This window comes from Lemur catta, chromosome 23 (assembly GCF_020740605.2).
Source record: "Lemur catta isolate mLemCat1 chromosome 23, mLemCat1.pri, whole genome shotgun sequence".
NCBI classification, from domain to species: Eukaryota; Metazoa; Chordata; class Mammalia; order Primates; family Lemuridae; genus Lemur; species Lemur catta.
In genome coordinates this window covers 14,715,883-14,733,123 of record NC_059150.1, presented here as the reverse complement: position 1 = coordinate 14,733,123, position 17,241 = coordinate 14,715,883, and the positions used below count along the sequence as shown (strand labels likewise).

The following is a 17,241-nucleotide window of genomic DNA, read 5'->3' as shown; positions in this document are numbered from 1 at the left end:
CTGTGAATGAAATATTTGCTAGGGTAGGGACTGCTGAATCAACACTGACCAATGCACTTCATCATAATTATCAGGACATACTACTGCCAGGGGATTTATAAAAATCCCACTCAGCAAATAATTGCCCTGCTGTTAGGAGATAGTCAGAGTGTTAACACACTGTCACAGTCTAGCGTTTAGTAAGATATTCTACATTCAATTACTCTTGTGAAGAACTAAAAGGAAACATGGTCATTTCTCAGCTACAGCAGTTATGCTTCCACATGCATTTTAGACAACAGTCATGTTACCCCTCAGATATAGTACTCCAGAAAGAATAAGAATTTCATGGCAATATTAGGGATTCACAAAGAATACATCTAGTTAGAACTTATCTACGTAAGCAATTTTTTTAAAATTTCAGAATATTACGAGGGTACACAGGCTTTGGTTACCTACATTGCCTTTGCACCACCCAAATCAGAGCTACAAGAGTGCCCATCCCCAGACAGCACGCACTGCACCGTTAGGTGTGAATTTGCCCCTCCACTCCTCCCCACCTGCCCGACATCTGATGAATGTTACTTCCATATGTGCACATAAGTGTTGATCAATTATTTTATTTTATTTTATTTCAGCTTATTATGGGGGTACAAAAGTTCAGGTTATGTATATTGCCCATGCTCCCCCATCCCCCTGAGTCAGAGCTTCAAGCGTGTCCATTGATCAATTATTATAGTACCAATTTGATGGTGAGTATATGTGGTGCTTGTTTTTCCATTCTTGTGATACTTCACTTAGAAGAATGGGGTCCAGCTCCATCCAGGATAAGACAAGAGGTAGTTCACCATTGTTTTTTATGGCTGAGTAGTACTCCATGGTATACATATACCACATTTTACTAATCCACTCACATATTGATGGGCACTTGGGTTGTTTCCATATCTTTGCAATTGTGAGTTGTGCTGCTATAAACATCCAAGTACAGATGTATTTTTATAGAATATCTTTAAACTATTGCTGACTACAAATACTTTTTATCTTCTTTTACTTCAGTTAAGAAATAGCATTTTTAAATATTTTGAGTCAGATTACGGAGTGGGGCCATGTTAAATGTAGACCCCAGAAAGTTGAAAAACTAACTTGTAGCAGCCATTTGGAGCTTTTCCAGGATCTCCAACCCTAAAGAACACCGTCAAGGGGATCGTTTTAGCTAAGCACACCTGGTTGTTTGTATGTTTATTCTAAGGCCACTCTGAATTCCTCAGGAGTACAAAAAAAGGGAATATTTCAAAAATAATAACTTCTTTTAGCTTGAGTTTGTTTGGAAGACTGCTAGAACCCCTCAGAGGTATACAATACAATAGGTAAGTAGTTCTGTTGGAATATTCACCTTCAAAAGCTTCTCCTAAGTATTGTGCTATACCTCCTTCATTCTAGAACATACTCATTTGTCCTCATGTATTTCATATACGTAAGAAAGACCAAAGATACATTTTGATTTTTTACTCACATGATAAAAAAGAAATATTTCAAGTGAAATATGACCTTTGATGTAGCTAGGTCTACTAAGCTAACAAAAATGTGTATTTTTAGAAATCATTTTGATATCCTCATCAATATTATCATACATTAAAACATCCTAATGAAATGTTGATTAAAATGAAGAAGTTTAAATGAGATACTTAGAAAGGGCCTACCTTGCTAGATCTAAGGTGGGCATGGAGATGAATGAAAAGTGATGAGTCCCATTAAGTTGTTCTCAGTGGCAGGGGAGGGTGGGACTAGGAGAATAGTCTTGTGACTGACTATAACATAGTTAGCCTTCAATAAGCATCTTCTAATAACAGTTGTAGAAGAGGTATATGTCAGAGGCTGTGGTAAAGGGATATGTCCATTAGAAAGTTTGCAAGAAAAATATCTGAATTTGTTCTAAAGATGGGAAGAACTTTGCAGTAAAGAACTAAGAAAGGTATCCCAGGCCACCAGAATGATAAAAATAAAGATACAGTTGTGGGAAAACATAGGGCCTCTGTTCAGGGAACATCAAGTCGGCCAGTTTAAGCATGAGACTACTGTCAGGGATAAGCCTGGAAAGATTGAGATCGATCCTAGGATGCTAAAAGTATGCACTTAATTCTGCATAAAATGAGAATCTTTTGATTTTCACATCTCCTTTAAAAGATAAACACAACAGAAAGTCTGAAGCAGGTAATACTGGTACATGAAACTTGCAGTTTAGGCTAAGACAAAAACAGAGACAACACAAATTACTAATATCAGAAATGAAAGAGAGGACATCACTACTGATCCCATGGATATTAAAAGGATAATAAAGGAAGATTATAAACAACTCTATGCCCACAAATTTAATAACCTAGATGAGATGGACCAATTCCTTAAAAGACACAATCTGCCAAAATTCACACAAAAAGAAATAGAAAATTTGAATAGGCCTATATTTACAAAAGAACTTGAATCAATAATTAGTAACTGTCCAAAACAGAGAGCACCAAGCCAAGATGGATTCAGTGGTGAATTCTACCAAATATTTAAGGAAGAAATTACGCCAATTCTCTACAATTTCTTCCAGGAGACAGAAGCAGTGGGAATACTTCCTCATTTCTATAAAATCAGCATTATCCTAGTTGTAAAAGCAGCCAAAGACATTATGAGAAAAGAAAACTGCAGACCAGTATCTCTCATAAACATAGATACAAAATTCCTCAAAAATATTAGCAAATGAAATCCAACAATGCGTAAAAAGAATTATACATCACAACCAAGCAGGATTTACCCCACATATGCAAGCCTGGTTCAACATTCAAAAATCAATTAATATAATCCATCACATTAATAGGTTAAGAAAAATCACATGATCATATCAATAGATGCAGAAAAAACATTTGACAGTTTCCAACACCAATTCATGATAAAAACTCTCAGCAATCAGGAATAGATTGGAATTTCCTCAACTCAGTAAAGAATAGCTACCAAAAAACCTACAGCTAATATCATACTTAGCACTGAGAATTCTTATGTCACTAAGATCAAGGACAAGGCAAGGATGTCCCCTCTTACCACTTCTTTTCAACATCATATTGGAACTTTAATTAAATTACCAGGATTTAAATATATTATAAAATTGGTAAAAGACCTGAACAGACACCTCCCTATAGAATATATACAAATGGCAAATAAGTATATGAAAAAGTGGTCATTATCATATGTTATTAAGATAATGTCATTAAGATACCATAATATACCAATTTAAATGGCCAAAATCCAAAACACTGACACCACCAAATGCTGGCAATGGAAGTGGAGCAACAGAAAATCTCATTCATTGCTGGTGGGAGTGTAAAATGGTACAACCACTTTGGAACACAGTTTGGCAGTTTCCTACAAAACTAAACATATTCTTACCATGTAATCCAACAATTTGCTCTTTTTTATTTACCCAATTGAATTGAAAACTCATGTTTGCAAAAAAAAAAAAACCTGCACACAAATGTTTATAGCAGCTGTTTTCATAATTGTCAAAACTTGGTAGCACCCAACATGTTTTTTGATCAGTAAACAGATACATAAACTGTGGTATTTCCAACAATGGAGTATTATTTAGCACTAAGAAATGATCTATCACACCATGAAAAGACACAGAGAACTCTTAAATGCATATTAATAAGTGAAAGAAGCCAATCTAAAAAGGTTGTATGACTCCAGCAATATGACATTCTGGAAAAGACAAAACTTTGGAGACAGTAAAAGGATCATGGTTTCCAGGGACTAGAGGGAAGGGAAGGATGAATAGGCAGAACACAGAGGATTTTTAGGGCAGTGAGACAACTCTGTGTGATACTATACTGATGGATACATGCCATTATACATTTGTCAAAACCCACAGAATGTACGACATCATGAGTCAACCCTGATGTAAACTACGGACTTTGGGTGCTAATGATGTGTCAATGTAGGTTCACTGATGGTAACAAATTGTACCACTGTGGCGCAGGATGTTGCTAGTGAAGGACACTGTGCATTGTGCATGTGTAGGGACAGGCAGTATACAGGAAATCTCTGTACCCTCCTATCAATTTCCTATAGACCTAAAACTGCTTTAAAATATAAAGCCCATTTTTAAAAAAGTAAATGGTACCACAAGCTCCTCAGACTCCTAAGCCAAAAACCTGAGACTCATCTTTGATGTTGACTGATCTTCCCCCAGCCTTTACTATCTAGCCCACCAACTAATTCTACCTCCAAAATACATCCCAAATATATCTGTGGGCACCATCCTTGCCCAACCAACCACAATATCTTTACCAAAGTGCTTCGCGCTTACAGCCTCTCTCCATCTGCTCTGCTTTGGACTCCTCTTACTCCCCATTGACAGGGAAGCCAGAGTAACAATTAAAAATAAAAAAATTGTTTAGTCCTTACTAAAAACCTGTTATTGGCTTTTCAATGCACCTAAGAAAACCTAGTAAATTCTTAAGAAGGCCTATTTTTTTTCTTTTCCAACCTCATGTTAGCCACTCTTTCCATCCCTCCCTACAATGGGGTCATGTTGTCTTTTTCTTTTTTTTCATTTCCTCAATACTTGCCAGTCATGTCTATGACTCAAACTCACCAAATTTTTTTTTCCATATGCTTATTTGCCTGTCTAAATCATACTCATCCCTTAAGAATCCACATTAAATATCACTTCTTTAAAAAGACTTTTCATGACCCACACACTTCCTAAATTAGACTGTCCTATTATATTCTTTCTCTCATGGTACTCTTCATTTTCTTCCTGGCACTCACAATTTTTAATTACAGCCGTATATGAGTAATTGTTTTTTAATGTCTATCTCCTTAAGATGGATGGGGAACATTCCATAAAACAGAATCAAAAGGTGTTGACACTGGATTAATTAAAAGGAATATAAGAGAATGTGGACTCATGGATAAGCTTGGATTTAAAACTGAGGCAGAACAAAATAGAAAGAGGAGTAGTTATGTAGGACTATTAGGATTTGTTTTGGAGTTATCAGGATTGAGCTTCCCACAGAACATTCGGATTGAGAAGTTCAATGTAAGAGTAGGTCCGGAACTTAGGAAAGAGGTCACAGCTAGCAACTGGAATGTTTTCTGAATAAGAATAGCTGATGATATGAAAATGGATGAAGTTACTAAGGGAAAGAGTATACAATCCTGCCAGAAGGGCCAAGGGAAAAGTCTTAGGAGCGTGTACATTTAAGAAGTAAGTGGGACAAGAGAAGCCCATGAAGGACACTCAAAAGAGCAAACAGCGAGGGAGGAGAAGCGGGACACGAGGGAGGAGGCAGTTTCATGAAGGAGGTCAGTGGTGTCAGAAGCTATGGAGAGGTGGAACAGCATGAGGACAGAGAATGCACACCTGGAATGGTAATTAGAACGTGACAGGTGACCTCTGCAAAAGCAGATTCTGTTCTTGTGGCAGAAGTCATACTGTAATTCATTGAATTTGAGACAGTCAATGAAATAAGAACTGGAGAATGGATTTCTCTTTAACCACAGTGTATTTAAAAGACTTTTTGAGAAGGATTCCATATAAAGGACTTTCTGGGAAATCTTCCTCACTATACGATCCTTTCCTTACCTGTAAATGTCAGCTCGCTATTTTATTGATCGCTGTAAGAACTGGACTGAAGTTGTTGATTGCTTCCTTGCTTGGGCAATTTCCCTAGGACCCCTCCTTTCCCTAAACCCCAGCAATGCCCCACTCCTGCCCCACCCCACCCCCCACTACCAATATGACTTCATTCCTCCTCTATCTATCTGCAGCTTCTCAAGATTTGGCTTTGATCTCTGCTTTTCCATTTGAGTCATAACCTTGATAACTTTATAAACAACTAGAAAATACTGGTAAGTTTGATGTGGGTATATATGTATACTGAGAATAAACCATTTTGTGGAATTAGCATGTCTGGATTGTTTGAGCTCAGGAGTTTAAGACCAGCCTGAGCAAGAGCGAGATCCTATCTCTACTAAAAATAGAAAGAAATTATATGGACAGCTAAAAATATATAGAAAAATTAGCCAGGCATGGTGGCACATGCCTGTAGTCCCAGCTACTCAGGAGGCTGAGGCAGGAGGATCACTTGAGTCCAGGAGTTTGAGGTTGCTGTGAGCTAGGCTGAAGCCACGGTACTCTAGCCCAGGCAACAGAGTAAGTAAGACTCTGTCTCATAAAAAAAAAAAAAAAAAAAAAAAAAAAAAAGATGGCTAGGGGAGAAGGGAAAAGGGACTGATTTAGGAATACAAGATTCTTTTTTAACCACTTCGCTTTGTCTTCTCAAAGAGAACTGACAATGGATAATAATTTCATCCTTTCATATATTACAGGATAATAAAAACGATAATGTTAAAGAGGGAGGGAATAAAATGTAAAAGTTAATAGCTAATTCATTCTCCATGCTAGTTCAGTCCTTGGCCTTTCTGAACAGAGACTGCCAATAGCAACAAATTATGTGATGATTTTGTGATGTGGGCTGTTCTCTTGGGACTAAGAACAAGTGACCAAACTTGAAGACCTGCCTCTTAAACTATGGATCCAAAGATCATATAGGTCAGACTTTTATTCACTACATAATTTTCTTGAAAGAATAAACGTACCAAGTGTCCAGAGGAAAAAAAGAGTACCAAACAACATTTTTGTCACTAAAAAGATAATTTCTGCTTTATGGATTATTTGGAGATAGAGGTAATAAATTACTTTGAACTATTCACAAGAAGGCACTATAGATACCTAAATTATGTTCTGGCTTTCTTCACCCTTTTCTATATCAGCCCTAGTTATCACTATCTTCACACATGAACTCATTCAGAATTAATGCTTTTATAAACATTAACCCATTTCAGAGAAAGGAAAATAAGAGAGTTCAATGAATTGAGGCAACTCAAGAAGCAGGGCATATCCTTTCAAGGACAACTGGATAGTCATAAACCTAGGATGAAGTTCCTCCCAAGTAGGGTTTATTTAGGTGAATCAGATGTAGACCACTAACTCAGATTTTCATGGTGACTGAGTTGCATGAGGATGCTCCAACATCACAAAGTGTATTTATATCAGTTGTATAACCCTGAGCAAGTTGCTTTATCCTCCAGATCCGGTTTCTTCAATTGTTAAAAGAGAAAGCAGAGAAGATCACCCTAAAGATCCCATGCTGCTCTAGCACATTCCAATAAGAGGCCCTCTGCCAGTGTGAATTCCTATTGTTAAATTTTCATACCAACTATTGAGAAGTTAGGAAAAGCAATAAAAGATCTTTCATGTGAAACTTATGAATCTATTTCCCCAAACCCTATAGCCATAATTCTGTCTTACTGCCAGACCTTTTCAACTCCTGAAGAAATTTGCCATACTTAAGTGGCAGGTAACATAAGAATTAAGAATTGGTTTTTAAGAAGGCTGCATGATGCAGGAAAGAAATAAGAGGTATCTAGAGTGATACAGTCAATATTGATATTAAATATTAATAGTAATGACCCTAAGCAAAAGGACAAAATTGATAAGTTTCTCCTGCATGTCCTCCTAATTTTCTTTTTAGTGCCATAAATACTACTTTCCTCCCCCGATATCCCATGGATTCATTATGCCCTTTAGTGTCCCTGTTCCCTTCCTTACTAACCTTAGGTTCATTTGGGTCTTCATACTCTAGGTATTGGATATACTACTGAGGTCTCTGGATGTACTTTTCTCCCCTCCTGTTATTATAAGATGTTCACATTCTATCAATTTTCATGACCAGGCATGGCGGCTCACACCTGTAATCCAGCACTTTGGGAGACAGAGGTGGGAGGATCACTTGAGACCAGAAGTTCAAGACCAGCCTGGGCAACACAGCAAGACCCTATCTCTACAAAAAATAAAAAATAAAAAATTAGCTGGGCCTAGTGGCAAGCACCTGTAGTCCCAGCTACTCAGGAGGCTGAGGTGGGAGGATTGCTTGAGTCCAGGAGTTGGAGACTGCAGTGAGCTATGATGGTGCTACTGCACTCCAGCTTGGGTGACAAAGTGAATCCCTCCCTCTCTCTCCCTCTCTCTTCCCATATATAAAAATAGATAAATAAATTTTCACCAAGCTATACTAATAAGGATGCTTAACAGCTAATATGCCTTCTTTTTAAAAGTATTTTAACAGGAGAAAGAAATGCTTCTTTAATGGTAAAGTAATGGTAAAATTCAAAGCACTACTGGAAAGTATGTGAGATGTTGTTCCTTTTTAGTGAGGGGTAGAGAAGAGGCTTCTGAATTTCCAGAATATGAAAAGCTAACTCACATATATATGAAGAGAACCTTATGATAAATTTTTCTAGGATATAAAGTCAGACTGTATCAAGATGCTCATATTGAGGAACAGAGGAAGATAAGACTGCATAGGCAGAGTAGAGTCAGATTATGGAGAGTTTTGAATGCTCATGCTGAAAAGTATGGATCGTATTATACGGATGAAAAGGAATCTTATAAACTATAAAGATAAATGAAATAAAAAATGCTATTTTAGAAAGCTTTATCTGATGGTGGCAAATGTACCGGGTTAAAGGGCAAAAGACTTAACAAAAACATCATTTTAGAGACGGGGTTCAGGGAATAAATACAAAGGGAATGATTTGAAAGACACTTGAAATGATGAATTGGAAGATGTTAGTGACACATGAAGAAGAGTCAACTATTTCAAAAACTCAGATAACTGGGAATAATAGTTTAGAAGCATTGATCTTTTAAAATAAAGACTGGTTTGGAAATTAGAGAAAAAAAAGAACACAAAGATAAAAAAAATCCTGAAAACTGAAGCAAGGAACCATGTGAATGCTCCAAATCAGGTTACATCAAACCATGAAGATTATAAATGCTATAATCAGTACAGTGGAGATAAAGGCACTAGGAACAGCCAAAAGGAGCAACGCATACATCCTTTTGTGCATATATCATGGGAATACAAAAGAAAAAGTCCAACCAAGAAACTAGGAAGGAAAAAAAATTAATGTTTTTGAAGTCAAAGAATTAGTTTTGAGATAAGGGTCCAGACGTCTAAAAATGTGCTCCAGGGAGTCATTACTGGTACATTTTAACATTGCCCTTGAAATTCCCTACCAATGCTGGGGGATACCACCGCCTAAGGAAAATGCTTTATGAGAAGCCTCACCCAAAGATACTTTCCAAATACACCACATATACGAAGACACATAACACACAGATAGACACACACACACACACACACACACACACACACACACACACACACTGGTAGGTGCCATTCTTCTAGGACTTCATCATCTCAAAATAAGTAAATAATCACATACTGAGTATTTAATATACATAAGCACAAAATCCCTCCACTTAGGATATGGGGAAGATAGCGTTGAAAGCAATAAATGATTTGGAAGAATTAAAAATTTCTTAATTTAAATATTTTTTACCTTGGAAGATTTGTCTTATAAACATGTTTTCCGTATCAACAGATTACCAACTAATTACGGGTATATCAAGTTTAAGTTTTAAAAATAAGGTATAGTCCTTCTTCACACAAATATGATTTGATGTAATTTCGAAAAAAAAGTAGCTGACACCATTTTGTTTCTCTCAAAAAGTAAAGTAATTCAAAATAAAGTTTTATCAATATTAATTACAGTATAAGGTCTTTTTAAAAAATCATAAATAACTAAAAATAGTTATTTCAATGTTCATATGAAAATAATCATTACCCATTAAAGGGAAAACATCAAAATTTATTATATAAATGATGACATGAAAATTATTTCCATTATACATGTGTAACAATTTTAACTAAATTAAAATTTTTCTATTTTAGTTTTAATTTGAATATATATAAACTATTAAGTGTCATAATCAAAGTAAAATATACATAATTATACTGAGTTACATGTATATTTTGTATTTATTTATTCTTATTATCAGATTAAAATGAAAAATGGTAACATTTTCACTAACAAGGTAACTATTACTGTGTATAATTCTATACAATAACCAATATTTCCAAACATTAGTTTTTTATAATTCAGATCTTGAATTTTACATTTGTATCTGTAACTTATCTGATCTCCAGGACGACCCTTAAAAATTCTGGCAACATTTTAGAGGCAGCATTTTTTAAAGAATCCAACAATAGGCCTTTGCATATATCTACCAGTAGGTGGAGCAGAGAACATAATTTATTACCTAAGAAGAACAAGGGCAAGGGAATGAAAATCAGTTTATCGGGAATAAAACAAATCTGCAAATGAGATTTTCTTCAAAGGAAATATGTCCTATGTGTGTTAGATTTAGTTGACTGGTTACTGAATCAAAATAAATAACTTTATTAAATAATCTTTTCAGAAAGATAAATTTACAAATGGAAGCAACGTTTGCATTTTACTTTATCCAAATCAACCAGAATTAGCTTTCCTTTCATAAAACTTTTACAGGGACAAAGATTTTTTGATGTGTTCATTTAATAAGGGTGATAAACCCAGTCCTGTTTTACAGGTGATGGGGTGCATATCAAATAGTATTTTCTGGGAAATATAATTGACTAATCCTATTATGTCTGTAGCAACAAATTAACCTTATTACTACTAGTAAATGGTGATTGATTATTTATGCAAATAAGTTACCATGTTCAGCTTTCTGATTGAAATAAACATATACAAAAGGTGCTTTAATATGACTTGAACTTTTTAATTAATAAAACCCTGAGGGGTCTATTAATTCACTCATTGCAATATTAGTTATTTACTTGTGTAATTCCTATTAGCACTAACATATTTGCTTGAATAAAGATGAGATAATTAATACCATTAAAAATTAGTAATTGCTTTTAGAACTATTTTAAGATATATATTGGATTTATACAAAAAATAGGCTTAAAACTGACTTTAAAACTTTGGTATCAATATATGAATATATCAGTATATAAGCATAATCATCCTAAAATTGTGAATCCATTAAAAAATACATTTCATTTATTATATATATATCTGAATTCACAAATACAATTTTGGCTTACAAAATTCTTCACCTTTTTGAAGTATTATTTGTCTGAATTAATGTTTTATTTCTACTTATCTAAGTTAAACAATTAGAACTGTGAAAATTTAATGTCAAAATTACTATTCTATAAACTATATTAATAATTTTCCTAAATTATTAAAATTTCCAATAAAATAGTGTTTATCTCTTTGGTAAAACTGCTATTAGATTTATTCCTTTTAGTGGGTCAATAAAACTTTTCTTATCCTAATATACTTCTTATAAAAATCACTTACAATTGAATATTTATTTGGTAAATTTTCAACCGTCTGCAAAAATGGAAAGTTAAAACTGATACAAATCTTTTAAAATAAATACTCCATTCCTATTTGTCTTTTATTTTGTAGTTAAATGTCTAATACAATTTGAAATCGAAACTCTAAAAATAAGCAATGAAATTAATGTGCAAACAACTAACCAAGGAATATTTTAAAATCTGCAGCTTAATTTCCCCCCAACAGCCAAGTCATGCTGAGAAAATCACTGCCAATACACAGACTGAAGTGTCTTTCAGTACTCCTGTCTTCCTTAGGTTACGGAAAGTGTTTAAAGTTTTTGATTACAATAAAATAAAATAGCAAATTGTACCAATAAAATCATAAGTATAGTTGTCAATTTCAGTCAGCCCACCTATATAAAAGCTGTAATGAAAGGCAATTTCCTTCTACTAAAACAAAGTTTGACATTAGACTGAAATTAGGTAGTGCTCTCCTTGTAGTTAAGGATCATATTGTATATATTTATATTTACTAAAGTACTAGCATAGTACCAATAGCTGGTAGGTGCTCAAAAATATTGTTGGGAGTAATTAACTCCCGATAAATTCATCCCAAATAAAATTTGAATGAGTGAATATTTATATTCACTCTACTTATTAAACCTTAGTGCTACATGCATATTTTTGTTTAGATGTAGATAGTTTACAATTGTGACTTATAATATCAGTTTTAAAATTCAACCTTTTTATGCCATGATGCAAAATACTGATTTAAAGCTAAGTAAAGCAAATCTAGTGGGATCTAAGGAATAAAACATAAGAACTTTCCCGTACCATCCTGTCAGTATAACTAATCCCTTGAACAAAATGAACAGATAAGACCAAGATGATACCACCATTCTATTTTATCACCAAAAAAAGAGTTTGCCTTGGAAATAAAAGTGTCTCCATAGGTTCAAAGGGTTATCTTTTCATATCTAGTTACCTGTGATCAAATATTAAGATCTCTATGACAAAGTATACCAACTCGCCAGATCCAAATTAAAATCCCTGATATTTTCATAATATTCCACTCCCAGGGAGGTGATTTGAGAACATAATTTCACCTTTAATGTCCTCAGGTCTGTGAAGCCAGATGTAAAATGGGGGTGGAGCACAAGCATAAAGATCTCTAACTAATTTTCATTAATAACTAAAGGAAAGCAAATAAGGGCAAGGAGAAAATGAATGCTTCCAATTGGTAAGACAAAAAGAAGTAAAGCATAAAACCTTATTTATCCTTGACAGGTTAAATTCTAACGATTATTATCATTTCCTGTAAGGGCCTGGCATTATTTTAAATATATTACATTTAACACTCGTAACATTCTTTCAAGGTGGGCTTCATTTATCCCACACGTGCAGAGTGAAACAAAGGGTCAGAGAGCTCCAGTTCATCTCCTGATATCTTACTCTAAGTGGGAGAGTTGGGATGCCAACTCAGCTGTGTCTGATGACAATGCCCAGGCTCTTCCAACTGTACCATAGTGCCTCAAAAATAATCATTTTATCGGATGCCAGGGAGTTTTGGAGACTGGGGACCACTAAAGTAAAGTTTACATACATTGATATTATCGGCAGCCTGCACAGTATGAAAGGAGGAGAAAAATGGAATAGAGCATTGACAGCCCATGTTTGTTAACACAAACATACCTAAAACACAATGGTAATATTTGAAAATCTATTAAGGTCCAAGAATCAAGTCTCCTGGTCAGGTTTGTGACATTATTTTTCACACCAGGTGATTAATTTTAAAATTGAAATGAAATCAAAATAATTAAAGAAATAATGCATGTCAAGTCTCTATCATACTGTCTGACACATGGTAAGTACTCCATGGATATTTTTCATTATATTATTGTTATTAGTAAAACAACTAAGTCTTTATGGACTTTCTAAATCACTCCACTACATATTCAACGCCTAAATAACCTTGGATAAAACATAATTAATAAATGTTTCAGTTAAATCTAATTTTACCATTTTTAAAATTATTTCCCTATTATACTACCCATCATAAGTATAAACAGCACAATTAGAACTCAAATGAAGAAAGATTTAAAATATAAAGAGATTTCAGAGTTACCAGAATTAATTGTATCCTAAGAAATTTAATATTATCATGTTTAAGTAATTAAGAGTATTAATAACACTTTTAGTTCAATCAAAATTAAAATTACTAATAACTAAATTTGAAAAAAAGATTTCAGTAAAAGAAATTCTTGATTTGGAATTCTATACAGAAAAATGTAGCACATCCATCATACTACTAAAATTTTCACACTGTTATGAATTTTATAATAAAATGCTAACATATTTTGACTTTTTAGTTTAAAAATTATCTTTAAATTATTGCCTAAAGACTTTGATTTGAGTATCAAGATCCATTTTTACTAGCTTTGTGTCTGTAAATCAGTATATAATAGCTCTGGGTTTGTTTCCTTACGTGTTAAATAAAGATAACCCAGTTATACAAATCCAAGTAAATATAAAGATAGTCATCATGATCAAAAAGTATTGGTATTTCCACTACCAAACAGAGGCTAGAGGTGCAGAAGGATCTGTGTTCTAAATGGACAATGGACATGGCCAGCCCAGGACTTAAAGTGTTTTTGAATTTGGATGCCTCTAAGGATGACAGTAAATCTTGGGCCTCACCATCCACCTCTGGGGCTTGAAGTGCCCATGCCTGGAGACATATGAATATGTCATTTTGACCACAACTTTGACAATGGACTTGAAGGTCTCTGAGAAAAAATAAAAATCCAGAAACTGCTAGTTTCTTGAGTAGAGCTCAAGTAACAAAATACATCTCAACCCCCAAATTTGTGAATTTTAAACCACACTTCTTTTTGAGCTGCATACTCCACATGCAATGTATTCTTTCTTAGCAACCACGCCAAAATCTGAGGTCTTTTAGCAAGTATATGAAAATCAATTTTACGTATTCCAAATTCCACATTTATATTTCTATATGAAGATGTAATTGCTGAAGCCATTTTGTTAAAAGCTTTACCCGAAAACTTCCATCAAAATACAGAAAGGGTGAAAGAATGGTTTTCATCTCCACATTAGCTCAATTAAAAGAGAAAACACGAAGGCCACCTCAGCTCAATAACTTGCGAGTTCTTGATCAATTCACAACACAACAATAAACCACTCAGAATGAGTTCTGAGAGTGAGGTTATGCCCTTCGTGTTGTGTCATCACTGGGACAGATCACACTGCTGACTGGGACCGTTCTGCCAGCCACGGAGCGGCTGCCTCTATGAAGCTGCTGTCACAGGCGAGTCACGGTGCCTGCGTGCCCCTACACGGACGCACGAAATTGAACTTGAAGTAGTGTCTTTGTGATATCTTTTCAACAAGTCATGTCCCATTCAGCCTGCTAGTTTATCTCTGTCAGGCTAGAGGCCCAAGTGGCGAACAGGAGCTGTCAGGAACAGGTAGACCAACCTGCTTCGTGCTGAGGAGGTAATGCATCTTTCGTGCTTGGTAATCTTTTTTCTTCTCTTCCCTTTCGAGGTTAGCCTTCTTCTCTTCTCTTTCTTTCATTTCTGCAAACTCCTCCAGCGCCTCCCTGCATCAAAACCGTCCAGGGTTATTTATGATACTATTTGCCAACGTTTTAATTCATTCACTGATGATAATCAAGTAAGTTTTTTGAGGGGCAACCATCCTCCACATCCATCAAAATCAGTGGTGTAATCTATCTTACCTGCATTTTCTACGGGAATCTTAGCAATCTTTAAGAAAGCATTTGAGTGATGTTTCAGTGATTAAGTTTTTAAACTCAAATGCCTATATGTTACAATTGCTTCAAAGCTAAGGAAATACTCATATAAAACACGAAGGAAGTGACTTACTATATTATCAGTTTCTTTGCTTGAAAGAAAATTAGCTATTTTGGACATGCTTTCATAGCAGGAAAGCATCTGAGCTACTGATTTCCTTTAATTTTGGTTGTGTATTTATAAATCTCTAATCATTTATTTTGTATAATAACTAATGGGCTAATTTTAAAAGTGTAACAGGTTTAAACATATCCTTAATTTATTTTAGTTTTACTTCAGTTAACAGTTCAAATAATATCAACAAGATTACATATATTATCCTGCACTGGAAAGGTTGACATTTTGTGCAATTATATAGATAATGAGAATAAAAATTAAATTAGGTGAATAAGTTCAAGTATTAATATTTTCTAAGTATAATAAATTCCATTAAAATAATGAAACTTTTCATCATTTATGTGTCTATATCTAAGAAATTTAAACAAAAATAAACTTTTAAATATCCTATGTGAAAAACACCTGCTGAACAGAATAAGATGTTATCAAATGTGGAAAAATAACTAAATCCTTTATTTTCTTAGAGAAAATTTAACTATTCACGTTAAAAAGGTTTTGAAATTGTACCATAATTTTCTTTTAAAAGTATATATGCAACTAACAGCTAGTTCTATAAGTAAAATTTTAAGTAAATCATCTTAACATTTTCCTCAAACATATCAGAGAAAAATAGAGGAAAACATTCCAAAAATAAAAAATATTCTCCTTTCTACTTCAATGTCTAGAAATATTTTTGTTGCAATTTTCTGTTAAAGGCTACTAATACAATACTTCATACAAGGTTACTTATGAAACACACTGACGTTTAAAAATCACCAAGCAATGCTATTGCAGCAGAGCAATTTTTTTTCAACATAAGATTAAATTGCAAAATAAATGAATTACTTGGAGTGGCATGGCCCCCATTTTGCCACCCTTCTCCTCAAAATTGCTTATTAATATGAAAAAAGGAGTCAGAAAATAGCCTGTTTTACTTTATGCATAGTATTTTGGGGGCTTCTGTGCCCACAGAGCTGGGCTAGCTGCACATTTAGATTGTGTTGGCAAGCTGGTACAACGACCTTTCTGACCTGCATCTCAAGGCTATTATTAATCGCTAAGTAACCTGGTAAAGCCAAACAAATTTGTTTCCATTGAAAGGATCTCTATCTGTGTCTGCGAATTTGTTCTGTACCAAACAAACCTCATTAACTGTGTCCATTTTTGACAAAGAACCAGGAGTTAGAGGGATTGGTGACCTTTCTTTGTCCTTAAGGTACAAATTTCAAGGCAGTCACATATGAATAAATGAGAATTTTTGCCAGAAAAAATAACAATCACATGTTACATAAAACAGTGACTACATTATTAATTTTAATCTTTACTTTTGATAATAGGGAAAAAATAAATATTTCTTCTATAATTCTTATAAACCTCTAAGATAATTTAAAATAACCAGAGAACTGCTACTATAATTACTGAGAAATGCATGTATCTAATTTTATACTACTATAAAGATAAGTATAGTAATTTTCTAAGCAATCATAAAAATAAAAAATACATCTGTAAGGAAGTTTGTGCTTTATAAATGATTTAATGTATATGAAGAGCTCTTACATGAGAAGAAAGGCCTAATATAATTGAAAATACATACGAATGGGAAAAGTACAAAGAAGTACATAGAACTTGGATACAAAAGAAAAAGTGTAAGTTATTTGAAGTAGTAACAATAGTTCATGTTCAGTATATGGAAATGTAAAATAAAAGCAGTGTGTATTTAAGGGGCAGGGCAAGGACAGCTAACGCTGGGAGATATGGAAAGGAGTGTTAGTTTCCAATATATGAAGAAAACACACAGGAAACACTAGGAAAACTGTCTCGAAAACACTAGAAACACTAGAAAAATCTCAAAACACAAAAGTAGTTAATTTAATAAGTTCACACAATTATTGAAAAAATCCAAGTCTTAGGTCCCTAATTGATTTATTGTAATACTTGAGAGTGTGTGGATATATTGAACAACACAATTATATTTATGTCAAATATTCCTTGTTAAATGATGAAGTAGGAAGAGCTGGATAAATTATTTACCCTTGATATACAAGATTTCATTA

At 34.1% G+C, this 17,241-nt stretch overlaps 1 protein-coding gene across 2 annotated transcripts in view; it reads right to left on the bottom strand.

The window, feature by feature from the left end:
• The window catches only part of SPATA17 (spermatogenesis associated 17), a 171,374-nt gene that overhangs the window by 99,403 nt on the left and 54,730 nt on the right, over window positions 1–17,241 (bottom strand). For both annotated transcript variants that reach the window (XM_045536429.1, XM_045536428.1), the window contains exon 6: window positions 14,754–14,877. In XM_045536429.1, coding sequence (XP_045392385.1) covers window positions 14,754–14,877 — 124 coding nt within the window. The remainder of the gene's footprint in view (window positions 1–14,753; window positions 14,878–17,241) is intronic.